Genomic DNA, 27,932 nt, shown 5'->3' on the forward strand with positions numbered 1-27,932 from the left:
ATGCCAGAATTTTCTCCTAATATATTCATTAGGCTTTCATGGGTAGGAAGAAACATCTAAAAGATTTTTTGTGTCCCTCCTTACTGTTCATATCAGTAAGTATACTGCTTACAGTTAAAAGAATATTGCATAATTATTCATTTTCTGAAATGAGAAAATGTTAAGTGTGAGGTGAAATTCTGTTAAAATTGATGATTCACAGTTTTACTCTGGGTTACTAAGCCTCTAACAAATAGCCCACACAGATCAAGCAAGAACTACAGACAAGAAGTCTGGCAAGAAGTCTCTTGGTGACAAAGGGAACACTCCCCTAACAACAGATCACCCAGTCTGCCAAAGAAAGTCAACCACCACCAGCACAAACAACAAATCTAAGACATGGTGAACCATCATATAATTTCAGTGTTTTATATGTATACATTTTGGCTTTATATCTGGTCACATTCAAAGAGCATAAAATTATTAGGGAAATACAAAACAAATCAATAATTATTGATTATTACACCTTTATAACAGGGGGACAACTGACTGATGAGATTGAGTCGTTCAGGGAATTTTTTTGGCTAGTAAGTCAATTCCTCAATGTGCCCCAAGAATATGGAATAGAATTACATGATCATATATAAATATTAATTAGTTAACATGAAATTAAGTAGAAAAATTAAAGTGGTTATATAAATCAGATTTGGATTTGCGAGTTCACATAAGAAAATAACACAAAATTAATTAAATATCACAATATCATTCTTATAGATCTGCAAAATATTTCAACCAATTTATTTATTTAATAGGAAGGTTTTTTTAAAAAAATAACTTATTTATTTATTTATGGCTGCATTGGGTCTTTGTTGCTGTGCACAGGCTTTCTTTAGTTGAGGTGAGCGGGGGCTACTCTTCGTTGCGGTGCGTGGGCTTCTCATTACGGTGGCTTCTCTTGTTGTGGAGCATGGGCTCTAGGCATGCGAGCTTCAGTAATTGTGGCACGTGGGCTCAGTAGTTGTGGCTCGGGGGCTCTAGAGCACAGGCTCAGTAGTTGTGGTGCACGGGCTTAGCTGCTCCGTGGCATGTGGGATCTTCCCAGACCAGGGCTCGAACCTGTGTCCCCTGCACTGGCAGGTGGATTCTCAACCACTGCACCACCAGGGAAGCCCCTATTTCAACCAATTTAGAATTACACGGTTTTAGGTGAATTTTCAAGGTTTCTTTTTGGTAATCTCTAAGTTTTCTACAATGAATATCAATCACTTTATGATAAAAAGATCACTAAATAAACCCAAAATGCTAGACAAATACCAGATTTCTTTTAACTCTTTAAAACCTATATTACTCTAAGGAAATAACCATCAATCACTTAATAGTAATAAATGTTCCTATATAAAAAACAAGAAGCTTTTGGCTCTTTGGAAAAACCATATAAAGTTAAAGAAACAAAATTCAGACAAAGTAAACGATTCTTAAAATAGTACTAATAGTACTATTCTCGTAACTTTAAGAAGAACTGCATAAAATACTTACATGCATGTGTTATTAATAGCATCATCCGGGCAGTGTCCTGAGCAATAGCACTTTAAAAAAGGCAAGGTATCCTCTGGTGCTAAGGTTACTCCATTTTCTGACTTTTTCTGGTCGGAGTCTGATTTCATCCCAGTACCATGGAGCATACTGTCTAGATTCTGCCCTGCATTCAAACATGAAGTTGTAAATAAACCATTCTGAAAAGCTAATTCTTTTATTCCAATTTTCAGTGAGAAGTTTCTAAGCTTTCTTATTGTATTAATTGCAGCTAATGTGTGTTTTAATTAAAAATAAATTTCATTCATATAATTAACATTTATTAACAGCCTAAAATGCACGGAAAAACTATCCCAGGTATTGGGATATATGGAGATGATTATGCCACAATTTTTGCACTAGTGAAAGACAAACAAGAGTGGCACAAGGTAGAATACGGTCATAACTTGTAAGAAAGGTACAAAATGGAAAGCAGTTTCAGAGAAGAACGAGATTATTTCCAATCATTAAAAAATATGTATAGCTGATTCACTTTGTTATACAGCAGAAATAACACACCATTGTAAAGCAGTTATACTCCAATAAGGAGGTTTAAAAAAAAAAAAGGCAAATTACAGTTCTTTTTTTAGACTCTCTGGTTCAAAACTTGTGACTAGTTTAAAAAAAGTAAACTCCTTTATTTGTACCTCTATGTGGAAGTGAAACTACTAAGCATCTTGCTCTGGATTTTAATTGCTTAAGTAAGGGAATTATGAGAGCATGGGGACTAATCATATTATCTGGTGCCTTTTATCTCAAGGTCATTGGTTCAAATCCAGACTACGCTGCCAGAAAATGAAGGTCACTGTAGGGCAGTAGTTGGCACATGGAAACAGAACTGTGTTCTTGCATTAGAGTCTCGTAGCCTCACATGACAGATACTGTCATATTTGATACTGATTCTTTCAGGCTGAAAGCAGAACAGAACTAAAACAACGTTTTAGTAATTCCTTTCTCCCTCTGAATCAGCTGAAATCAGCTAGGCTACTCCTTGTAGAGTTGATCTTCATGGAATGAAATGTAGAGCTAAAACAGGTATAAAATATTAAGAGAACTGTGTATGTATTTCATTATAGATGTTAAATAAGTGGTTCAAGGCATAATGTGAACTTGACTTAAAATTTAGCCGTACTGGTGAGATGAACTTGAAAAAAGTAAAAGTAATACATACACCACACATTGATAACAGGAAAAGAATGTGCTGCTAAATAAATTTTAGTGATTCCATGCCATAAATTTCAATAATGTTCACTTAATCCTCTAAATTGCTACAAAACGTAGACTTCATTTATGTTAAGAGCATCAACGAAAAAAAAGGGGCGGGGAAGAGTTTCAGGAAGGGAAGAAATCCACTGGGCTAGAAATGAGGAAATCTAGATTCTGGTCTACTATGTTCCTCCACCATTTATCTAGCTGGATGATCGTGGACAAGCCATGTCATTTCAAGCCTCATTTACTCAATAAGACCATAGGACTAAAGCATATCTGAGGTCTCTTAACCAGTTTTAAAATCATATTACAACAACAGAAGGAAGCATCAATTTAACTATGGAGACCAAATGGCAAACAATATATTTACACACGCAATTAGTTTTTCAAAAATCTAATGATACATAGAAAAAACAGTATAGTGTGGCAGAAATAACACTGAAATAACAGTGAGAAGTCAAGGGTTCAAGTCTTGAATACCTCCATTGATAAGTTAGTCTCTGAACCTCAGATCCCTATCTATAAAAAATGATGATAATTTCTGCCCAATTCAAGAGGGCTTAAATACAAAAGTGTATAAATGAAGATATTACTAATAACAAAGATCATACTAAAAGATCACCAATACCTGGAAAATTCAAAGTTACAGATGGTTAATCCACATAACTTCCGAGAACACTGTTTGAATTTACGAGATAGAAATATTTTAATCATAATAATTTGCATCTGAGGTTTATATTACCTCAAGTATTAATTAACAAAACACTGATTAGAGGCCAACTATGTGCAGGCAAGTTACTGAATGTTGGAAACTGATGTGGTCCTTGAGAAACTTGGAAGGAGACAAAGGTGTATGTGTGTGGAGGGGATAATCACATAAATAAACACAATTCAAAGAGTGATATAATACAAAGGTGCTATGTAAACAAAGGAAGGAGCCAATAACACAAACTCATCCTAGGGTGTCAAACGCAAAGAAACCTGAGCTATAAGTTGTAAAATTTCACTAAATAGAGGCATGGATACAAAGAAAAATAGCTAGCAACAGCCTCTCTGTACTCTCTCCCTAGATGACAGCACTTATTCCCATGGTTTAAATAAATCTCTTCGTTGATGGTTCCTAGATTTACCCCTTCAGCCTTGACTTGCTTAAGTAACTCAAAACTAACTCGTCTAAAATGGAATGCTTGACTTTTCTCCTCAAACCTGGTCCTCCCCAGGTCTTTGGCTCACCCTCCAAGATATATCTCACTTTTTCTCATTTTGGTCTAGTTCCTGCTATTACCCGGGCCCATCATATCATGTCACTTCCAAGACAAGACACTGATCTCCCTACTTCTGTTTTTGCCCCCTCCAACCCATTTCCCACACAGCACAGAGTTATCTTATAAACCTAAATCTGATCCTGTCATTCCCTGCTTAAAACCAATTAATGGCTTCACATACACTCAGAATAAAATCCAACCTCCTTCACCAGGCCTATTGAAGACCTGCAGGATTTGGACCCTGTGGACCTCTCTCTCCATCATGCCCAAACATACAGCCCTGTGTCAGTTCCTAGAACATGCCAATCTCTTTCTACACACAAGTCCTGTGTTTACAAAGCATAAAATTATGAGTCCTGGTGTGGGCTGGAGCTATGGGTTATATATATAACACCACTCTAGCAATCCATAGTAATCTCTAAGAAATAACTTTTTTTTTTGGCTGCTCTTCGCGGCATGTGGAATTTCCCGACCAAAGATTGAACCCGTGCCCCCTGCAGTGGAAGCAGGGAGTCTTAAGCACTGGACCACCAGGCAAGTATGAAATACCATTTTTTCGACATTGGTTTTAGTTCTTTTCCTTAAGAGCAAATATTTTTATCTTATTATTTGAAGGGAACTATCAAACTAATCTTCTTTGAAAGGAAATGTAACAAATTTTGCTTATATTTCAGAGAAATATAATGCTTACTAAGATTTTTCACTTATGCCTGATAACTAATTACCAATTTATTTCATCTAACAAAAGTTTATCGGGACTTCCCAGGCGGTCAGCTGGTTAAGATTCTGTGCTTCCACTGCAGGGGGCACAGGTTCGATCCTTGGTCGGGGAACTAGGATCCCACATGCTGTGCAGTGTGGGCAAAAAAAAAAAAAGTTTATTATATAACAACTTAGGATGGGGAATGAGAATTTTGTATCATATTGTCTCTATGTGATCTATATAGATTAAAAAAATTTTAATACTAAATACTGATTACCTGGGAGTAAGGTAGCAAATACAAATGTTACTATTAATTTAAGTCATCTTCAAAACTATAATAGCTTTGGTTGATACTGATCAACAAGGCATCTAACAAAAGACGTTAAAATAAAGATGTTTTATTAAATAACGTGGTGTTTCACACAAAAATGTAGCTTTTGCAAGAGTGCTTTTATATTCTCAGTATGGGTACTAAACAAGGGTACTAAACCTAAGACAAAATACAAAGAAGCTACAGGTTTCATTATTCTGTTCACTCAAATGAAAATGTCAAAAGATTTATGCTGTTAATCATAATTCTTATTAGCAGATTTTAATCATCACTCTGAACAAAACATTATGAAGAACAATCTGTGAAGGTATAAACTTAAGAGAACGGAGATGTTCAGTAAGTTCTATATAAAATCATTTTGCCAAATACCACTATCTCTTCAGTTTAAAACATTGTCCTAATTAAACCATACAGGGAAAAAGCTCATATGCAAATATATAGCCCATCTGATCCTAAGAGTCATCAAAATAACTTCCTGTTTGGGAGTTCTAAGCTGTGAATGCATAGTGTAAAATTACAATATTAGTCATAAATAAAACTTTGAGTACTCTGAAGAAATTTTAATATTTGGCACACAGAAATTCCATTTATGTTTCTCAACTCTTAACAACAATAAAATGTTTTTTAAAAATTGACATTTATTCCTTATTGTATTTTAAAGGGGAGAGGTATTTTAAAACTAAGTCTTGAGTACCTATTACCCTTAGGCACTAGGTCACCTACTTTATTTTACATTTTATCTCATTTAATCCTCATAAGACCTGGTGTTGTACATCATAATACCTATGTTACAGATAATACACAAAGTTCAAAGAGCCTGAGATTTTATACAGACTTGAAAATGTTTCTATCATAGTCAAGTTCAAAAATTATTTGGCATGTGTTTGTTCTTTGCCTCTATACTTAAAAGCTATTGGCATACTGGGCCTAACTGTTCAAAACGGGACATGAGTTGAAAGAGCGGTCCTAAGAATAAGTGTTTTTTATATACAGAAATAAATTACTAAAAACGAGATAAGATTGCTTAAATGAACACTGATTTACCTTGAACATGAGAAATGATGAACAGATAGGCTCCCAATAATCTGATGTAAATATACAGCTGAGTCATTGTTCAATTTTAACGTTCTCTGTACACTGTCACCTTTAATAACTAGTCTTGTTATGTCACTAATTTAAAAGACTTTCATTCAATGAGATTTTCTTGTAAAAGGTCTCGATCACTTGACAATGACTCCAGCTTCCACTGCTTTCTCTTGATTCCTGAAAGATAAAAATATTAAGAAGGAAATGAATATAACTGAATTCTGGAATGTTTTCAAAAACTAGGAGAGGAAAAACAAATGCCCAAACATACCTTTAAACAATGTAATACATTATTAAAGATTAATGTTATCATTGTTAAAAAAAAAAGGCACTGTAATTTAAAAGCTTAAATAATTTATTAATAGGTTGCCACCTCTCCTGACCTTAGATTAACCATATGTAAAATAAGATAAGAACACTAATATCTTAACAGTCTTTTCTGGCTGCTCTAAAGTAATTATTTTATTGCTATTAAGAAAATTTCTAAATATATTAAGAATAAAACAGGAAGAGCTGAATTTAGAACACTAAGCTAGGACTTCCCTGGTGGCGCAGTGGTTAAGCATCTGCCTGCCAATGTAGGGGACACGGGTTCGAGCCCTTGTCCGGGAAGATGCCACATGCCGCAGAGCAACTAAGCCCGTGCGCCACAACTACTGAGCCTGCACTCTAGAGCCCGCGAGCCACAACTACTGAGCCCACGTGCCACAACTACTGAAGCCCACGTGCCTAGAGCCTGTGTTCCTCAACAAGAGAAGCAACCACAATGAGAAGCCCCCGCACCACAATGAAGAGTAGCCCCTGCTCGCTGCAACTAGAGAAAGCCTGAGCACAGCAACAAAGACCCAAAAGAAACCAGCCAAAAATAATAAATAAGTAAATTAATTAATTAAAAAATAAAACAGTAAGCTACTCATAAAAAATTTTTCAATCCTAGTAGATGTGATAAATAAAAACAACTTGAATCTTTCTAATAAATAATGTATTCTATAGATAGAAGGCCGACCTAGAAAAACATTTAAATATGCAGCATGCTTCCTCATTAAAGCAAAAACATTAGAAATGTATCTTAAATGAAATTATTTACCTAAAATACTACAAATCTGAATTCATTAGGATAAAACTGAGCTTTTCATATGGATCACATGAAACATAACCTCCCCAATTAAGGTTTGGCAATTATAAGATAGTTAAAGAGGTAACAGAAAAAAAGGTTAGTTTGTGTAAAGATGAATATGATTCTGTTTCTTCTCTCATCCTGCTGGTTCAGGCAACTGATTTTACTGACGTCAGCCTGAATTATTCCTCAATGAAAATGATATTATTTATTTGTAACACAATTATCCTGGCATGATTTCTACCATAAATATCACAAGCTTCCTATGTTAACTAAGAATTTTTCACTTTAATTAGCTCTCCAAAGGCACTTAAGAGTATTGAGGAAATAGGATATACAGTGAGATGTCATTTATATTGTACATTTTATATATGGCTTATTCTAAAATCTCTAATTTCTCTACTATGAAATTAATTTGATTTCCATCTACATCATGTTGAGAGAGTAAGATGTAAAGTCTAAAATTATTACAGAATAACATCTGTAATATGAGTTAACAGTATTTGAGAAAACTCACTTCTTGAAATTATGGGATACTTGTTCCAGGTTTCAAATTCAAAAGAAGTTTCCAGTATATTTCCAACATTGAACTCTCTCCTTATTTCTATTTGCCTATTAAATATCTCCACTAGGATTACATCCCACCTGTCCAAATCAAACTCACTAACTTTCCTTCTCATTGCTCTAGACCTGCCTCCTCCTCCTCCACTTGCTATCACAGAGGAGGGTGGTGTCATCCCTCCAGTCACCCATGCCAAAAACCCTGGTATCATTTCTGCTTCTCTTCCTAGCTCTCACTCTCTCCCCATACCTTCACTCATTTATTCATTCACTCACTTATTCACCAACAGTGTTTTCTGAGTATGTATTATACATCAATGCAAGGGGCTAGAAATAAAAATATGAGTATGACAGATTCTACTTCAAGGGCCTCATATTCTTGGTCAGGAAACGGACTGCTATGACTGGTTCCATCTTTCAGTGTCACTGCTTCTTCATCAGTTTACTTAAGCTAATACGTGGTCCTGTCTCATTACAGGTACAACCAAGGCATCCTGCAGTACAGTCGATGAGAGCCTAAGCACCTGCCACACTCACAGTCCCTTTCAGAGGAAAGGGATCATGTGTGATTCCTTCTACACAAACATCTGTGACTCTACCACTCTCAGCACAAGTTTAAATCCTGGATCTGCCTTAAATAAGTAACTTCACCTCTCTGGATGAGTTTCCTCATCTGTAGAACTGGAATTATATTAACTCACAATTATCTGGAGAACTACATGAGGTAATAGCTAACATATATTCACCTCTATGTGGCAGACCATTACAATGCTTTGAATATATTAATATTAATTTACAGAATCATCACAACCACCTTGTAAGATAGGCACAATTTATTATTTTAACTTTACAGATGAGGAAACTAAGGCAAGTGGAGTTTAAGGAATTTATCAAAGATCACACAGCTGGTAAGTGTCAGGGCCATAATTCTAATCAAGAGGATCTGATTCTTGAGCCCATGTGTTAACTGCTACCCTATGCTGCCTTGCTGGATATTTTACATACATTACATAATGTAAACTATACATTATAAAGTATTTAGAAAAGCCTGGTACAGAGTAGGTACTTAATAAAAGTTTCCTCCTCTCAGACATGTTTATAACATACTTGCCAACCTGGCACAGGAAGTAACAGGTGCTCTCCACGACGATCCCATCTGCAAGACATTTTTATACACTAAAAACCCTGCAACAACTTGTATGGAGAACAGCTATCAGCCAAGAGAAGGCTAAAGGTAAAATGGCTTCAAGTGCCTCATTTGTAATCTAACAATGGAAGCCCCTAATCTTTTAAAGAAAAATGTTAGGTTTTAGCTGACTACAAGCTCAATAAGCATCAGTGCTTATGACAATTCTAAGACATGAAGGCAATCTAATCAAGCATTGATAGAAGCACACTGCCATAATCAAAAAGGGTAACCATCTTACTTTATCCCACCTGGTCAGGCCTCAAATACTTTAGAGAAGAATGACAAGAATGCAAAGGATAGAGAAATGACTACACGTGAGATACAACTGAAAGGACCAGGGATCTTTCCTCACAGAGTATCAAAGGAATAAAGTGTGAATGTACCTCTGCCAAGGACATGACAGGCATGATGCAAACAAGACTAGACCAATTAAATGACTTATCAGATTCCCTCCAGCTCTGAATTCCTGAGTGAATAGTGTTCTAGCTATTGAATGTTAATTTATTTCCCAAATATTTATTAAGTGCCTATTATATACATGATTCTGTATGAGACACTGAGAATATAGTGAGAGAGCAAAACAGACTGAGCCTTCATGGAGTTCACAAATAAGATAATTAAGATATTTAGACATTAAACAAGACAATACAAATGATACGTGATCACAACTTGAGGTGAGTGCAAAAAAGAAAAGTGCCAGGTCCTTGAGGGACATGGGGAGTGACCTAATCTAATCCAGATAGAGAGGTCAAGGGAAGCAACGTAGAAAAGTGACATTTAAGGTGTAATCTGAAGAATAAAAGAGTTATTTAGTCAGGTAAAGACACGAGGTTGGGGAGGGGGCTTGTTCTAGGCATAACGAACAGCCTGCTCAAAGATCTTGAGGCAGAGAAGAGCAAAGGAGAACACAATGTTTCTGAAATGTTGAGAACAAGGGTTAATGTAGTGGAAGATGAGGTTGAAGAGACAGAAAAGTCAAGGACCAGGTCAGGCAAGATCATATGAAGGATTTGGGATTTAAATGTAAGTGGGATGGGAAGGCAATTATCTGGTTTCTCTGTAATGAACTGGAGGGGACAAAAGCAGAAGGAAACAGACCATTAAGAAGGATATAGTAGCAGTTTAGGAGAGGGACACTAGTGGTTAAGCTTAGGGTGGTGGTGGTACAGTGGATGGAGTCAAGATATATTTCACAAACAGATTCAGTAGGCCTTGGTAATGGATTAAATGTGGGGGTAAGGGAGAGTGAGGGGTCAAAAAAGATCCCTACATTTCCGGCATGAGCAATTACCAAAAATGGGGACAAATGGATTTTGAAAAAAGTGGGGAGAAGAGATCAATGGTTCAATTTTTAGACATTTGAAATTACTCAAAGGGAATGTCTAATGGGCATTTTTTTGCGGTACGCGGGCCTCTGTTGTGGCCTCTCCCGTTGCGGAGCACAGGCTTCGGACGCGCAGGCCCAGCGACCATGGCTCACGGGCCCAGCCGCTCCGCAGCATGTGGGATCTTCCCGGACCGGGGCACGAACCCGTGTCCCCTGCATCGGCAGGCGGACTCTCAACCACTGCGCCACCAGGGAGGCCCTGTCTAATGGGCATTTGGTTCTGAAACTTAAAGGAAACTTTTGAGACTGAAGATATAAATCTGTTATGTCAACAGCATAGAGATATTTAAAGCTACAGTTCTGTATGAGATGGCCTTCTAGAATGAAAAGAGAAGAAGGCACCAGAACACCAATGTTCATTTAAAAATTAGATTAATAAAAGCATTAACATCATATATATTTACTTGGCATTCACTGATAAAAATAAGTTCATGGTCCAGGATCCATCATATACAATATTAATATAGTATACATTACCACAGCTGGAATATAAACTAATATTCATAAGTGATATTTTTCACAGTTAAAAAAACCCCACCAATCTACCAAAAGATCATTACGGTGATCTAAAATATGTCCACAAATGCTCTGACACTATCTTCAAAAGGTGAAGCCTAATTTCCTCCCTTGAATTCCCACTGGACTTAATGACTCACTTCTAACAAAATAAAATAAGGTGGAAACAACGGTTTGTCTTCTGAAACTAGATCATAAAAGGCACTTCAGATTCCTCCTTGCTCACTCTTAGGGAAGCTAGCTGCCATGTCAATAAGGACACCCACGCAGCCTTATGGAGAGGCCCATGTGGCAAAGAACTCAGGCCTCCTGCCAACAGCCATGTGAGTGAGCCACCTTGGCCGTGGATCCATCGGTGCCAGGGAAGCTTTCCAGTAACTGTAGCTTCATAGACATCTTAACCACAATTTATGAGACTTTAAACTAGAACCATCCAACTAAGCCTCTGGTGGACTCCTGATGGTCAGAATGAGATGATAAATGCTGGATGTTTTAAGCTGCTAAGTTTTTTGGTAATCTGTTGGGCAGCAGTAGATAACATTCATTGCTATAATACAGTCAATTCCAAGAAATTTGTTGAAATAATAAAAGCCTAATCACTATAAGTTATTGCACAGTCAACCAGAAGACAGAAGTCTGGAAGGCATAGTCAAGTCAGAGTATAACAATACAAGTATAACATAAACAGGGAATTCCCTGGCAGTCCAGTCGTTAGGACTCCACGCTTTCACTGCCAAGGGCCCGGGTTCAATCCCTAGTAGGGGAACTAAGATCCTGCAAGATGCGTGGTGCGGCCAAAAAAAAAAAAAAAAAAAGTATAACATAAATAGTCACAATGCTCAAAGAACTAACTGGATAATACAACTAACATCTTTCTTTCAAAGGAGTAACCAGAGTATATTCTTTGTTTTTAAATTACCTCAATAAGTAAGGCTCATTTTTTTGTGGGGGAAAACCTGTCCCTAGTTCCACACTATACACTGTTACATTTGCCCTTTTAAACTATGGATTCCATAACGATGACATCACTTCTGTGTTCTAGGTAAAGGCACTTTTCATATAATATCCTGGCAAATTTAAGAAAGTTAAGTTCTGATGTCAGTCTATTGGTTTCAAAAATCAGCTCCAGTATTTATTTGCTATGTAATTTTGGGGAAGCTACGTAAGCTATCTAGGTCTTGGTTTCCTTAGCCACAAAATGGGGACAATATTACTAACCTAAATGAGTTAGCGCCTTGCATCTCGGTATTAAGCACTCAATAAATAACAGATGTTAGTTGTTATTGTTGTAACTGTTGTTATTCATAACAGAAGTACTGATGATTTCCCCTTTATTTGTCCTAGCATATTAACTATTTCTAAAATTATGATATAGCAAAAATAGTAACCTTATTTTGCAACCATTCTTGAAACTGAGTATTTTATAATTCTAACATCTGAAAATAAAAAATATTTTTAAATTCCTAGAATAATTCATTGGAATTTTTATATGAAAATTAAAAATATCTGATCATGCAATGTTAAGAATATAAGGAAATGCAGACATTTGAAATGCCACATGATCAAAATTTTTAAATGATTCTCATATATATTTTTTTAACGATTCTCATATTTAAAAGCTATTATTAAGTAGTCCAAAAAGGCACCTAAATACATTTACTTTCCTTTGCTATATACACAGGTTGGTGGCTTCTTTTTCAGGATAATAAGACTACAACATTACTCAATAAAATATAAATTATTTTTAAATAAAAAAATTTAAAGCTTTGCAAACAGCAAGAAAGTTAAACCAAGAGTTCAATCAGGATTAAAAAACAAAACAAAACAAAACAGGAAAAGGCTGAAGTCAGCTGAAAAAACAGACTAAAGTCATTCTTTCCTCTTCCCGTTAAGCCCCCCACCCTTAATTTTTACTTTCTAGTAGTGAGGTTTGGGAATTTTCAACAGGCTGGCTTACTGCCAACTCCATAAAGTAGTAAGGAGAAAACTCCCCCTTCCAGGGGTCCTCCCCCTAGGCAGCTCCAGGCGCCTTGTCTGACAAGCTTTCTGAGGACTAGACTCACTGCAGACTTTCTGGCTCCACAGCCATTGTTTGCACGGCTGCTTTGCTCCTGATCCAGAGTTTGGATTAGCATAAGAATATTGTCTTTTCCCTTAACAAGCAACTCATCCATCCCCTCCCCATTTCTAACCTCCAACCCCATCAATTCCTAAACTAATATATACACATACAAATGGAGAAACACTACTCAGGTTATTTTTATATCAGTATAAAAAAAGTCACCCAAATCTAAACATAAACCCTTAAAAAATAACATGCTTAAATAAATAGTTATGAGTGTATCTGTGGTAATACACAGGAATCTCACCAAAAAGCCTGCCTTGGAGTCCATGCTGTGAGAACTTGTGATGGGTGAGACATTCATAATGAGAACTTTTGTAAAGTCTGAAAAAGGAGCTAAGAGAACCAACCATCTAGCTAAATTCTGACCTACAGTAGGGATGGGGAAGTTCCACTTCATAAAGACATTTCTAACTGTGATGTCTTCATCTACCCTGAGGTCACTAATTTCATCATCACCCTTGAAATTACCTTCTGACTAGACCTTCCTTTCCCCAATGCTCAATTATTTATTCAAAGCAAATTTAACAACATTTAACCTCTGTATTTCTGCTCAATTGTCCTCTCTTCATTCAAAACCTTTCACTTTCCTTCAGTGCCAAGAAACTGTTCTCCCCAACACAAGTAAAATTCTTCCAGGAACAGAGAGGTAAGACAAACTAGTATAGCATTATTATAGTTGATGTACTTAGATGTTTTATATCCCTCAGTGGGGGCCACAATATTAGATGCACAATAAATGCTTCTTTGTTTATGAACTATTTTAAAAAACAGGGGATAATCTATTTTCAAAACACCATTCAACTTTGTACTACAAATTCACTAACCTAGTTTCTCCAAAGCTTTTTTGTTTGTTTCATCTTATTAAACAAAAAAACCTCACAAATAATTAGAACTAGATTATGCTATATACCAATCTTTGGTACATCAGTGCTCAGAAGAAATTCTTAATGCCAGCAGTTAATTGAGAGGGTCTGGGTGTTATTCTTCTGTCTCTCCTCTGGAATAGCACAAATGACAAAAAAACAGGTAAAGTGAATCAGTAGTTGCAGAAATGCCTAGGAGGCAACAGAATTTGGTCATCCCTATAGGTATATTATGAGTAATGGTAAACAATACTGTCTTTGTTTCTGCACAATATTTTTATAGAGATAAAATCAGTATAATGTGGTTACTGAATAGTTCAGGGTCTAGCATAATACAGATCTAGGTCTTTTGTGCCAATTAAGTGAGAGAAAATCATATATAGTGTTTAGTGGCAACTTTATGTTAGCACATCACCATCTTAATAATTTGCAAGTTAGTTTTACATGCCTTATACCATACGTATATGACCCTTACAGTAAGTAAAATTATTCCTACTTTTACAGAGAAGAGACAGGTTCAGGAAGCTAAAGTGATCTGCTGAATTCTATACAGCTAGTAACTTGAAGCAAAAACTAAAACCCAGGTCTTTTATTCCCAAGTGCAGTGTTTTATCCAGTAAGTACATCAAAAGGGAAATAGGAAGTTATTCTTTATTGAGCCACATAAGATTTTATTCCATCTTCACAACTCTGCAAGGAAAAAGTGAAGCTCAGCAAAGTTAAGAAACTTGCTCAAGTTCACACAACCAATAAGTAGCAAGTCTGCTGCTGAGAAAGCTCAAATTCCATTCACTATTGCATAGTCAGGAGCGACAGGTAATGAGAAAAAAATGGAAACTACTGTGCCCCGTATTACACTATTGCTTTTCAGCAAAAACAAAGCAATAACAAGCCCCCCCCCCCACCGGCCCCCAAATAAAACCTAACCATTCTGCTTTGTGATGCTGACCTGGGATACCACTAACAAGTCTTTTACCAGCTGGTTCCTTGATAGGTTCTGCCAAAAGGGGAGGGAAGAAGGGACTTTCATCTTTCTGACTTTGTTTGTTGTTCCTGTCAGAGTTATCTGAACTACAGCCTTTGCCATAGCAGCAGCAGTAGATTCCATTTCCAGCTTCCTTCCACACTCCCAGAACCAGCCTCATGGCCCCTGTTCAGACCCAACTGTGCCTACACCTCAGGGTCTGAGTGCCAGCGCCTCAAGACCCCAGAGCAGGTCCTCAGGAGCCGGCAGTAGCTGGGCTCTGAGCTCCCTCAACAGAGGACTGGGTCAGGGCTCCACAGGGGCACTCCTCCAAGCTTCTAGGTTCTGAAACCTCAGCCTCTTAAGGGTGGTATTTGCTTCCCACAATTAGTATTTCAGTTTAATCCCAGTGTTCCTTTAGCTTTTTCAATCCTCTAATACCTGTGTAGTCAACTCCCTACACCAAATTCTCTCTGTTAAAATAACCAGTGTGGTTTCAGCTTTCCTGACAGGGCCCTGATTGATACAAATACTTTCAGAAAACAGATCTCAGAGGGTAACTGACTGACTATATCCACACATACATAACATTTTTTAATATATTCACTTCATCAAAGAGGTCTAACATTTCCTAAGTGCTTACAAAGTGTGTTTTAATATATATTCAAAGAGTATTCTAAGATATTCTGACTTTAGGAATGAATTCTTCTAGACTCAGTACCTATTTCACTTTTCCCACCACAAATAATTTTAACCTATCAAAGTTAGAAATTTGTTCAAGATTGGGTGGTCTTTCTGTTCTAACCTATGTGACCCAAGTCAAAATGCTTGAAAGAGCACCAAAATTTGGCTATCAAAACATTTCTCTTTTCCTTAGCGATACATTTAATCAAAAACTTCTGGAATTAACTCAGTAAATCCCTGTGGCCAAAAAATTAATTCAAATGCTAAATCAATTTTTAAGGAGACTATATCTAACTTCTAGAACTGGGGGAAAAAAGTCAAAGCAGAACTTCAAGAATAACAAAAAACAAACCCATTTTTCATTCAGGAAACCAAATCAAAGTATATCTGTATTTATGTCCTCAATATGAAACACCCTTTCAAAAAGAGTCACAAGTTTCTGCAAGTTTGTACCTCCCTAAGAAGATATGGAAATATACAGGTGATTTTTCGGTTGGAACAATGACTGGGGTAGGACAGGACACACAGTGACCAGGGCCCAAAATGGAAAATGCAATGCAATGTGCAAGGACAATCCCTCAAAACAAAGAATTGTCTCAACCAAATGCCAATAGGGATCTCCTTGTGGAGAAACAACTATTCTTGACGAGAACGACCTATCAGATTCCATTTTGTTTTGGCCACGCCACAAGGCTTGCGGGATCTTAGTTCCCTGACCAGGGATCGAACCTTGGCCCTCAGCAGTGAAAGCACAGAGCCTTAACTGCTGGACTGTCAGGGAATTTCCTCTTAGGTTCTAGATATTCAAAAAGCAATAGTTTTAGGCCTCTAAGAAGAAAAATTATCTTAATCAAACTAATGTCTGAATGCAACTTTACTTTTACTTTACTTTTTTTCCTTCTCATTTGACCACTTTACAAAAGGAATCATCTTCTTGCTGTGTTAACCACAGTGCTTGTACAATGCAAAAGTAATTTAAAAATCAACCATTTTTCTCCACTTTTTTTCCTCTATCTACAACTTTAAAAAATTCATTGTACACAGGTTTCCCTGAAGCACCAGAAGTAGAGGCTCTGTCCTAGCCCAAGCCAATCAGCATATTCTATCTCCTATGCCACAATGAAAAGTTCAGGGGTGAGCCGTACTAACATGGCCTAAGGACTTCAGCTGGCCCTGCAGAGATAAAGTCACTCTTTCAGATTGAACATGAATAAGAAAATAGCAGCTGCTGGCAGCTACGTTGGGACCAGAAGGGGAACCAGAGGCAGAGCTGGGAGAGTAAAAGAAGCCAGATCCTTGGAGCTATCAATGAGCTGCTCAAACAACCCTGCCTGACACCTGGATTGCTTAAGGACTTTTCAGTTAACAGCCAATAAATTCTCCTTATATTTTAGGTCAGAGAGAGATAATTTTTCTGATATAACCAAATATGAAAGGAAAAGGTACACTTGAGTATTCTGGGTTAGATGAGCATAAAATTAGTACTTCTGAGTAATGTCAAATATCTCAGAAAAAGATACTCAATAACACATATGCAAAAAAAAAAAAAAAAAGACTGGTACAAGATAGAATTACTTTTAAGATAGCTCAAATAGTACAAAAATTTACTTAATAATGTAATCAGCAGCTATATAATTTATCATTCCTGGTCTTTCTCCTCTTACCCCCTAAATCTGCTAGACCCTTGGTCTTTCTCACCATAACTAACAGCCTCTCTACTTCTAGCTTCCCAGGCCAAAAGTCGTGGAGTCATTCTGGGCAACTCCCTTCTTCCCTCTCATACTCCACAGGCTATGGTCAGCAAATCCTGTTGGTTCTACCTTCAGAATATATCCAGAACCTATGCACTTCTCACCACACATCCACTATTATCTCTCTGGTCCAAGTCACTAACTAACCTTTTGCCTGGATTACTGAAAAAGCCTCCTAGAACTGGACTCTCTGCTTCTGCCCTTATCCACCTACAATATATTCTCAACACAGCAGCCAAAGTGGTGATAAAAAGCATATTAGATCACATCACTCCCCTTTTCAAAACCCTCCAATGGTTCTCCAACTCACTCAGAGTAAAAGCTGAAATCTACCATGGCCAACAAGACTCCAACTCCTCTACTTCAGCAGCATGGGCCTCCTGGTTCCTCAAACATTTCAGGGATGGCCCTGCTGCAGGACCTCTGCAAGTTCCTCTGTCTATAATATTCCTCCCCAAGACATCTATCCATATGACTTGCTACCTGACCTCTTCCAAGTGCTTACTCAGTACCCCTTTCTTATTTAGTGTTCCTGCTCATCCTATTTAAAACTGTAATCCCATCCACACCGCTGGCACTCCCATCTTCCATCCCTGATATTTTTTTTTCTCTTTAGCACTTGTCACCTGTAATTTTACATATAATTTACTATTTGTTTTGTTTATTGCCTGCCACCTGCTCCAGAATGTATGCTCCGTAAGGGCAGGTGTATAAGTCTACTTTTTCACTCTGTATTTGTAGCACCTAGGATGGTGCTTGGCACATATTTGGTACTAAATAAATATTTGCTGAGGGAATGATTGAGTATAGCAGAAGGAATTAAAACGTTATGCCAATTCCTTTTACTTTCACATACAAATGAGACTCTCCCATAAGGGCTATGCTACGGATAAACTATTCCATTTCCTTTTCTCAACACAATTGAAATGATACAAAAACCACACTACTTCCTTTTGCTCACTTTGAGCCCTGACTTGTGTCAAGATCCAGTAAAAAAAACTTTTTTCCACTGTTTTCACTGGATATACTCAAGTTTGAGTATATGTGAGTAAATTAAAAGGTCTTGAGTATGTCTTGAGACTCAATGTCTTGAGTATATTTGAGTAAATTAAAAGGTCTTTAAGAAAGACATGTATCAGTAAACATTATTTCCCAAGACCTAAAATATTGCTTAAGGCAAACAATGGCTTGGGTTATATTCTGACAGTACCACATAGTTACAGCAAGTTAAATAATTGTGGAAATAACCACAGACAAAAAGAAAATACAGTCCTTTGGTACAAACAATGTGGTCTGACAAAGGGAACTTCAAAGCACTATCTAAACTCAACTGCAATCTTTCAATTAAGTAAAGGTTCAAAGGTAGTATTTATATGTAAATTGTAAGTAACCAAAGGCCCTGAATAAGACCAGAGGGTGTTAAAATCAGATTGTTAACAGTTCTGCCCTGACAAGCATGAACCACAAACTATAGGAAACTAAACCCTGCAAACCTATAGGTCTGAGAAACAACACTCAAGATGACAAATTCGGGCTTATTAATGTGAAGAGCTTGGAAATCCAGAAAGAGTTTTCCCCGTTTTGGATGAAACATCTCCATTTTATTTTCTTTACTCTGTCAGAACATGTCTTAGGTTAGAATGTGCTGGTTTAGAGTGTTTTCATGAAGAAATTCTATGGCAGACTTGACATTAACTTGTCCTTTTTTCCTTTTTAGTATCTTTCTTTCAGCTCCTAGTTTAAATACTTATCAACTTATATTTTTATTAAATATAAAAATATTTTTATTAAATATAAAATTTATATTTTTATTAAATACTTATCAACTTATTTTTTATTAAATATAAAAATATACTGTATTAAGTAACACAGTCTTAGAGTCAGGAGACCTAGGATTCAGTTGCAAATTCTGCCTAATTGGCTAGCTGATCTTGGCCCACTCACTTCCCTCTCCAGGCCTTAGTTTCCTCATCTGTAAAATAAATAATACCATGAAGACTTCTACCTCTCATATCCTATGAGTCTATGAACTACACTCCTGAATACAGTGCCTCAAAGACTTCACCTAATTATATAGGTACTGAGTAAAGCAGGGCAAATACCACTGAAGTGCCACCCTTTCCCTGGTTCTGAGGGAACCACTATTCTGATTATGGTATTTAACACTCATGTCTTTACATGCTTTTATACTATATGTGGTATATATCCCAAATAATATTGTTTTGCATACTGTTAAATTTGCTATAGATGTATAAAAATTGTATCTTCCTATATGTATATTTTTATAATTTGCTTATTTTTCACTCAACGTTGTGATTACCATCATAGATACATATAGTTCCTTTTAATTCGTTTTCATTGTTATATAGTATTCCATTTTATGATTATTTTATAGCTGTATTTATCCATTCTTATGTTGATGGACATTTTAGGTTGTTCCTAGGTTTTGGTATTATGAGCAATGCTGCAATAAATAAACTTGAATAGATGCTTTTGTTATTGTTGTTTGGGTAAATAATTCTGAAGGATAGATTTCTAAAAGTGGGATTCTGGGTCTGATAGTACTTTTGGTAGATATTTTGGTAACCCCCTCTGGGACTGTACCATTTTGTACTTCCAAGTGTACAACACTGATACAAGGACAATTTTAAAATACTGCTGAAGGATACAGAATAAACTTTAACACATGGAAAAACATACCACATTATGTATAGAAAACTTCAAGATCATGTACATCAACTGTTCCTAAATTAATTATAAACTTAATGATATTCTTTATCACATTACAGTTCCCTTCTATTCTTCATTTGCTAATAAGAGTTTTCATCATAAATGGGGTTGAATTACATCACGTACTTTTTCTCCATCTATTGATATAATCACAGTGGCTTCCTCCTTCAATGTGTTAATGTATAAATTAATTAGTAATAATCCGTATTAAGAGCTCTCTTTGTTTTTAAGATTTTTTTTTGATGTAGACCATTTTTAAAGTCTTTATTGAATTTGTTACAATATTGCTTCTGTTTTATGTTTTGGTTTTTTTGGCTGCAAGGCATGTGGGATCTTAGCTTCCCAACCAGAGATCGAACCCGCATTCCCTGCATTGGAAGGCAAAATCTTACCCACTGGACCGCCAGGGAAGTCCCTGAGAGCTCTCTCAAAGAGTAAGCTATCTGTGGTAGTTTTAAAATATGTCCACAAATTCTTTCGTTTTCCTCTTTTCAAGAGGTGGAACCTAATTACTTTGAGAGTGGGCCAGACTGAGAGATTCCCTCCTAACAAACAGAATAAAGTGAAAGTGACAAAGTATGACTTCTGAGACTAGGTCTTGAAAGGTAATGCAGCTTTCTCCTTGCTCTCTTTCTTGGATATCTATTCTGGGGAAACCCAGCTGCCATGGTGTTAGTATATTCAAGGAATCTGTGGAGAGGCTCATACGGTGAGGAACAGAGGCCTCCTGCCAACTGCCATGAGAATGTGTCATCTTGGAAGTGGATTCTCCTCCAGTCAAGCTTTTAAATGAATGTAGCCCCTGTTGACAAAACTACAATCTCACAAAATATCCTGAATCAAAACCACCCAGTAAATTGCTCCTGAATTTCTGTAAGTTAATTTAAGCTTTCATTATTTCAAGTCCTTACGTTTTGGAATGAATTGTTATGCAGCAACAATAACCAACACATTAACATCCTCGGATTTCTGGGATAAATTCTGTTTTGTCATCGTTAAATAAATATTTTGTCTGGTCTCTGTGCCTGGTTCCTGGGTGACAGAAGTGTCTTTGTTATTCACAAGCCTCATGGACCACACCTGAGTTTCTGCTAATTAATGACTCAGGATGGGGGATGGTCACCAAAATGACCAGTGATGTGATTAGAAGAGGGTTTGGGGGCTTCCCTGGTGGCGCAGTGGTTGAGAGTCCGCCTGCCAATGCAGGGGACAAGGGTTCGTGCCCCGGTCCGGGAGGATCCCACATGCCGCGGAGCGGCTGGGCCCATGAGCCATGGCCGCTGAGCCTGCGCGTCCAGAGCCTGTGCTCCGCAGTGGGAGAGGCCACAACAGTGAGAGGCCCTGGTACGGCAAAAAAAAAAAAAAAAAAAGAGGGTTTGGGGCTTGGAGCCAGCCCAGCCTCCAGGGAGTATGGATAGGGAGGGCAGAAGATTGAGTTCAGTCACGTGGCCAATTATTCAATCATGCCTACAAAATGAAACTCCAATAAGAACTGAACACCATGTCTCAGATAAGCTTCCTAGGACAACACACCCTAATTCCAGGGGAAGAGGGCATGGAAGCTCCACATTTGGAAGCCTCCCTGGCCTCACCCTGTGTGTCTTTCATTTAGCTGGTCCCAATCTGTATCCTTTATATTGATAAAACTATCATAAGTATACCACTTGGGACTTCCCCAGTGGCACAGTGGTTAAGAATTCATCTGCCAATGGAGGGGACATGGGTTCAAGCCCTGGTCCAGGGAGATCCCACATGCCTCGGAGCAACTAAGCCCATGCGCCACAACTACTGAGCCTGCGCTCTAGAGCCCATAAGCCACAACTACTGAGCCCGCGTGCCACAACTACTGAGCCCGCGTGCCACAACTACTGAGCCCACGTGCCACAACTACTGAAGCCCATGCACCTAGAGCCCGTGCTCTGCAACAAGAGAAGCCACGGCAACATGAAGCCTGCGCACTGCAAAAGAGAGTAGCTCCTGCTCACCACAACTAGAGAAGGCCTGCACGCAGCTTTCTCTAGAAAGACCCAACGCAGCCAAATATAAATAAATAAAATAAATTTATTTAAAAAAATAAGTCTACCACTTTCTTAAATTCTGTGAGTCATATAAATGAATTGTCAAATGTGGGGGGCAGTCATGGGAATCCTCCAGGATTTGTAGCCAGTTAGTCAGAAGTGTGAGTAGCCTGGGGACCTCCAAACTTGTGACTGGCATCTCAAGTGAGGGCAGTCTTGTTGGGGACTGTGCCCTTAAAACTGTGGAGTCTGACACTAACAGTGGGTAGGCAGTGTCAGAACTGTATTGCAGTACTGTAGACATGATCACGTTTAGATACACCACTGGATTTGTTTTGCTAACAATTTTGTTAGGTTTTACATCTATGTTCATAAGAAAGACTGACCTATAAATTTTTTCTCATATTATCCATGTCTGGTTTCGGTATCAAGGTTATACTACTCACACAGAATAAGCTGAGGAACTTTCCTTATTTTGCTATTCTCTCAAACAGTCTTTGTATATCTGGACATATCTACCACTTGAATAGTTTCATAGAACTCACCTTTAAAATCATCTGAGCCAAGGGCTTATCTGTGAGTATATGGGAGGAGGCAGATCTTTCACTAAAAATTAAAATTCTCTAATAATTACAGAAATATCTAGGTTTTTTATTTCACCTTAATCAATTTTATTGTCACGTTTTAAAAACTGTTGTTTTATTTAAATTGTAAAATGTAGGAGTTCCCTGGTGGCACAGTGGTTAAGAATCCTCCTGCCAATGCAGGGGACACAGGTTCAAGCCCTGGTCTGGGGAGATCCCACATGCCACAGAGCAACTAAGCCCATGCACCACAACTACTGAGCCTGTGCTCTAGAGCCTGCTAGCCACAACTACTGAGCCCACATGCTGCAACTACTGAAGCCCGTGTACCTAGAGCCCGTGCTCTGCAAGAAGAGAAGCCACTGCAATGAGAAGCCCGTGCACCGCAACAAAGAGTAGCCCCCGCTCACCACAACTACAGAAAGGTTGCACTCAGCAACAAAGACCCAATGCAGCCATAAATAAATACATTTTAAAAAAAGTATAGGCATAAACTTATTCAAGGTATCTTTTATTTTTAAAAAATCTCTGCTATATCTGAAGTTATGTCCTCCTTTCCATTCCCAATACTACTTGTGCTTTCTGGGGTTTTCTTGATCAGTTATTCAAATCATTTGTCTGTTTTATCAGCCTTTTCAAGAAACCAACTTTTGGCTATGTTAACTCTCTCCATCATATCTTAACAAAACAAAACAAAACAAAACAAACTTTTCCAATTAGCCCCAATTCTATCACTTATTAACTAGAAGGGTAGATAAGTTTTTCTCTGTGCCTCAGTTTTCCCATCTGTAAAGTGGGAATAATAAGAGTACCTACCTCACAGCGTTGTTGCAAAGATTAAATGAGATAATCCTTGTAAAGCACATGGAACAGTGCCTGGTAAATATAACAAGTGCTCTACAAGTGTTAGCTTTTATTTTTATCACCTATTTTACTTCACTTGAATTTATTCTGTTGTTCTTTTCCTAATTTAAATTAGGTGCTTATCTTATTAATATTTTTAATCTTTTAATATGAGTATGTAAGGCTTCAACATGTCACACAAGTTTAATAAGTCCTAATTTTCTTTATTGTTTAGTTCTAGGTGTTTTCTGACTTGCATTATCATTTTATTTTTGACCTGTGGGATTTACGGAGGTAGGTTTTTAAATTTCCAAATGTGTGCCTGTATATACTGTTTTGTTACTCAGTTTTAACTTAAGTGTATGTTGACAAAAACTATGGCTGATATGATCATTTGAACTGTATAAGAACTTGCTGTACAGCCTAGTACATGATCACTTTTAATAAAATGCTAACTTCTAAACCAAACCTAACTTCTAAAACTAAATGACCTTGTCATGCTCTCTGCTTAAAAAAATCTATAAATATTCTCATTTCATAGGATGGAATTACCAAGATATAAGAAGCATTGTTATGATCTGGCCTCCGCCAGGCTTTCTAACACCATCTTCCCATTCACTCCTCATACCTTTACAATGATCCAACTACACTGAAATCACCGAAGCCTCTATATTTACAGGCATCCCTTTTAGACTCCCATCCTTTGCACATCCTTTTTGTTCTTCCCTTTGTTTCTCACCAAGTTAACTACAGTTCACTCTTCAGACTTGATCTATGCATCATCTGTGTAAGCAATCCCTGACCCCTACATATCAGGTTGAGTGAGCCGGCCCATCTCTGTACTTCTAGTGTACCCAGAACATGAACCATAGCTGCGCCTTAGCTCTTGACTAACACTCATTCATAAAGTATTTATTAATTACTTGGTATGTGCATCACACTTATACAATAGTCAATGAAACAGACGTGATTCCTCCTCTCATAACGCTTATTTAGTCAGGTGATTCTTTTGACTTATCTTGCAGCACTTGTAGCCTCTATTTTCTAGCATGTTACTAAGCAAAACAATAAATGTTCAATAGGTGAATGAAATGAATAAAAATAATATTAATATCTTAAGGGAAACATAACTGGGGAGTTAAATCAACTATAAAATCATATAATAAACTCTAATAGTTCTTTGTAAGTATACTAACATCCACAAATGTATCTCCAAACCTTACAGTTATAGCCAGCTACTACTAACCCAACAATCCAAGTACTAGCTCAATAACTTTGCTCCCCAAATCACCACCCCTCTGGTGATTTCTAGATGTTAGAGAAAAGAAATTTATATCCAAGTCATGAAACGGGGAACCTTAGTATATGGAAAAGCCCTTTCCCCAAAAATATTTCTGCCTTATTTCATATTTTGAATGATCTTTGCTTTAAGTTTATTAGCTTTTTCTTATAATACTGTTTTTTATACTATGAAGTAAGAATTCTAACATGTTATACATACTTGACATGTACTAACTCATTTAATCCTCACACTAACTTTATAAGGCAAGTATTCTCATTAGGCATAATTTTATAAAAATAAATCCCCCAAATCAATAACCTGTAATGTAAAGGTCGGTGAGGTGCAAATGGGGTGGAGGGGAGTGTGGTAAGGAGGGCAGTGGGGTGAGAGTAGTGAAGAGGGCTTTAGGCTTCGGTGCATACTGTCAAAATTGATTGCAAGAACTTATTCATGCCTCATTTATGTACTCTTTTTAAAATTAAAAAAAATTGTTCTGCAAAGAGACAATTAAGCCTCCTCTAGCCCTTAACCCACAAAAAAATGGACGGGAGGGAGGAAAGGAAGAAAGGACGAACAGGTAGGAAGTAGGTGAACTGAGAAGTTAAACTAGAATTTCTATCTGAGACACCCAGAAAGAAACTATTGAAAATATAAGATAGTAGAACAGGAGAGAAGTATTAGGATGGAGGATAAAGACAGGAATTGAAATGTCACTATAGATTATGAAAAGCTGCTACTGGAAATCTTGTGGCACGCTCTTCCTACAGTACCATATGCAGTTGCAATAACACAAACCACCACCGGAATCTAAAAGCATCCAAACTGGAGAATGATCAAATAAGTAAGCAAGGAGAATACCCACCAAACTTAAATTAAGAAAAGAATAAAGATATCTGAGTTATGAGGAGGTAGTCTGAATTGAAGAGAATGGGAATAGACTTTCTCTGTCTCCCTTTCAGGAGTAGCACAATAACCAAAGAGCCTGAGAGGCCTGTAGGATGTTTCTGAGACCATAAGTTCTAGGTTTCTCTACAGAAGACGGTAGGTGTGGGAATACATTTTCAATGGAGTCCAAGGAGAGACCAATAGGAAAGATGAAGCTCATCTTCAAGCCTGGCACTATAACTGTGTTCTGCAATGCTGGACCCTCAAAAGGCTGCTCCATCTAACAGATCTCAGCAGACATAGAAGCAACTCTCGTCTGCCACACTGCTAACAGATCTTGCAGTCGGGAGAGCCTGAGGACTGCTCCCAGAGCTTCAAGAAATGGGCAACAATTTGTCGGCCCCCTTGTTATCAGTCCACAGGACAGAAACAACTCTGACTTTCGTGCCTATTGGTTTGCCACTGAATAATAGATGCCTATAGCCAGAACTAAATGAGTGCTTAGGGAACCCAGAGCCCCGGAATGGGCATAAAAAAATACAATTCATTTAAAGGGAATTCAGCAAACGGAGGGAAGGCTAAGCTGAAAATCAGAACAGCGGCTTCTAGTTAAACGGAACTATTAGAAAAGATTGAGTGACAGTGAATATCCAAGACACCAAGATGGTGTTAGTTGTACCAGTGGAGAAGAAACTCAAGGATGTCAAAATAAAGGATCTGCCAAACTGGATACTGACGCAAGATTTCACCCCCAAAGGCACCATCAGAGCGTTTCAAAGAGGTTACTACCAGTATGACAACAAGTATGTCAATATAAACAAAGGGAGCACCCTTGGGGTTTCTATGGTGCTGGAAGCTGACGTGCTTTTCAACTACTGCGTTTCTTACAAGGAACTCAAACATGAACAGCTACGCAAGAACCACTGATGAGGGTCCCATGTGAAGGGTGCTCTCTGCAGTCCTTACCATGACCATCTTTGGTCTGCAGTCCTTACCATGACCATCTTTGCCCTGAACCTCTCTTTGAAGAAGAACCTCTCTTTGATCTTTGCTGAATCCTATCACACCCTGAGAATTAATGCCCAATGAAAGATGACTGGTACATTTTTTAAATTTTTTAAATTAAAAAAAAGAAGACACTGGGTGACTCAGAAGGCTGCCAGTTTTGATTAGGATCTAGAGGAGAAGAGGCTCTCAGCAGATCAAGCTCTGGTGCAAGCTGCCCTGATGCTCAGATGCAAAGGTATTAGAGACATCTGTGGTAAACGGATGCCATGTCAATTCTCTGGCAAGTTCCAGTAGGAGAGTTGCAGCACAGCCCTCCAGATTTTCTGAAGCAAGCACATAACTTCTACAACACTGCATGAAAAGTGTAGCTCCTGGCATGATATTGGGCCCTGGCAGAGTTCCCAACCATGAAACATTAAGGTTTAGTGACCAGAGCTACCCATCATGACCCACCAAGTCACAAGGTTAGGCACAGCAGCAATCCACTGTGTGATGTAATAGGACCTAGGCAGGTCCAGAAGGCACTACTCAACTACAAGAGGTGGCCCAGAGCTTCATGTCACCTACCTCTACCATATTGGTATCTTTACTTCTGCTCACACCAATGACTTTATGGTTGGTTACTGGTGGCCAATGACAAAAAAACAAACAAACAAACAAACAAAAACACCTGGGGCCTGGTTAACAGAAACAAATAAAAAATGGATTACTACTGCTCTACAGCCCTATTTGGATGGCTCTGAAAGACAATGATGAGGTAGAAATTCTCTCAGTGGGTACGGCGCAGGGAGAAGTGACCAGAGAAGGGAAAACATGGACTCCTTGGGATTGGCAAATGGTATGGCTGACTGGTTAGGGGGATAGAAGGGGCAAAACTGGAAAATAAGAGGGACTTCCCTGGTGGCGCAGTGGTTGAGAGTCCGCCTGCCGATGCAGGGGACACAGGTTTGTGCCCTGGTCCGGGAGGATCCCACATGCTGTGGAGCGGCTGGGCCCGTGAGCCATGGCCGCTGAACCTGCGCGTCCGGAGCCTGTGCTCCGCAACGGGAGAGGCCACAACAGTGAGAGGCCCACGTACCACAAAAACAAAAAAAAACAAAAAACACTGGAAAATAAGACAAAGAATTTGGAGAAGAGGCATGTCGATGGTTCTGTGGGAGTCGGCACAAAGTGCCAATCTTCTATGCCTTATGTTAATGCCCACCACAAAGCAACAAGAGGAAAGGTGCATTGAACTGCATCCCAACTACAGATGGAGTGACTTGTCACTGGACATCAGC

At 38.0% G+C, this 27,932-nt stretch overlaps 1 protein-coding gene and 1 pseudogene across 2 annotated transcripts in view; one reads left to right on the plus strand and one right to left on the minus strand.

Moving 5' to 3' along the window:
• BMPR1A (bone morphogenetic protein receptor type 1A) overlaps positions 1-27,932 on the minus strand; it is a 145,948-nt gene that overhangs the window by 26,628 nt on the left and 91,388 nt on the right. For both annotated transcript variants that reach the window (XM_067710314.1, XM_067710315.1), the window contains 2 exons: positions 6,104-6,322; positions 1,516-1,678 (listed from right to left, as the gene is read on the minus strand). In XM_067710314.1, coding sequence (XP_067566415.1) covers positions 1,516-1,678; positions 6,104-6,170 — 230 coding nt within the window. In that variant the 5' untranslated portion in view covers positions 6,171-6,322. The remainder of the gene's footprint in view (positions 1-1,515; positions 1,679-6,103; positions 6,323-27,932) is intronic.
• Positions 26,308-26,571, plus strand: LOC137208512 (ATP synthase subunit f, mitochondrial pseudogene; annotated as a pseudogene).

The sequence above is a fragment of the Pseudorca crassidens genome, chromosome 16 (genome assembly GCF_039906515.1).
Source record: "Pseudorca crassidens isolate mPseCra1 chromosome 16, mPseCra1.hap1, whole genome shotgun sequence".
Lineage (NCBI taxonomy): Eukaryota > Metazoa > Chordata > Mammalia > Artiodactyla > Delphinidae > Pseudorca > Pseudorca crassidens.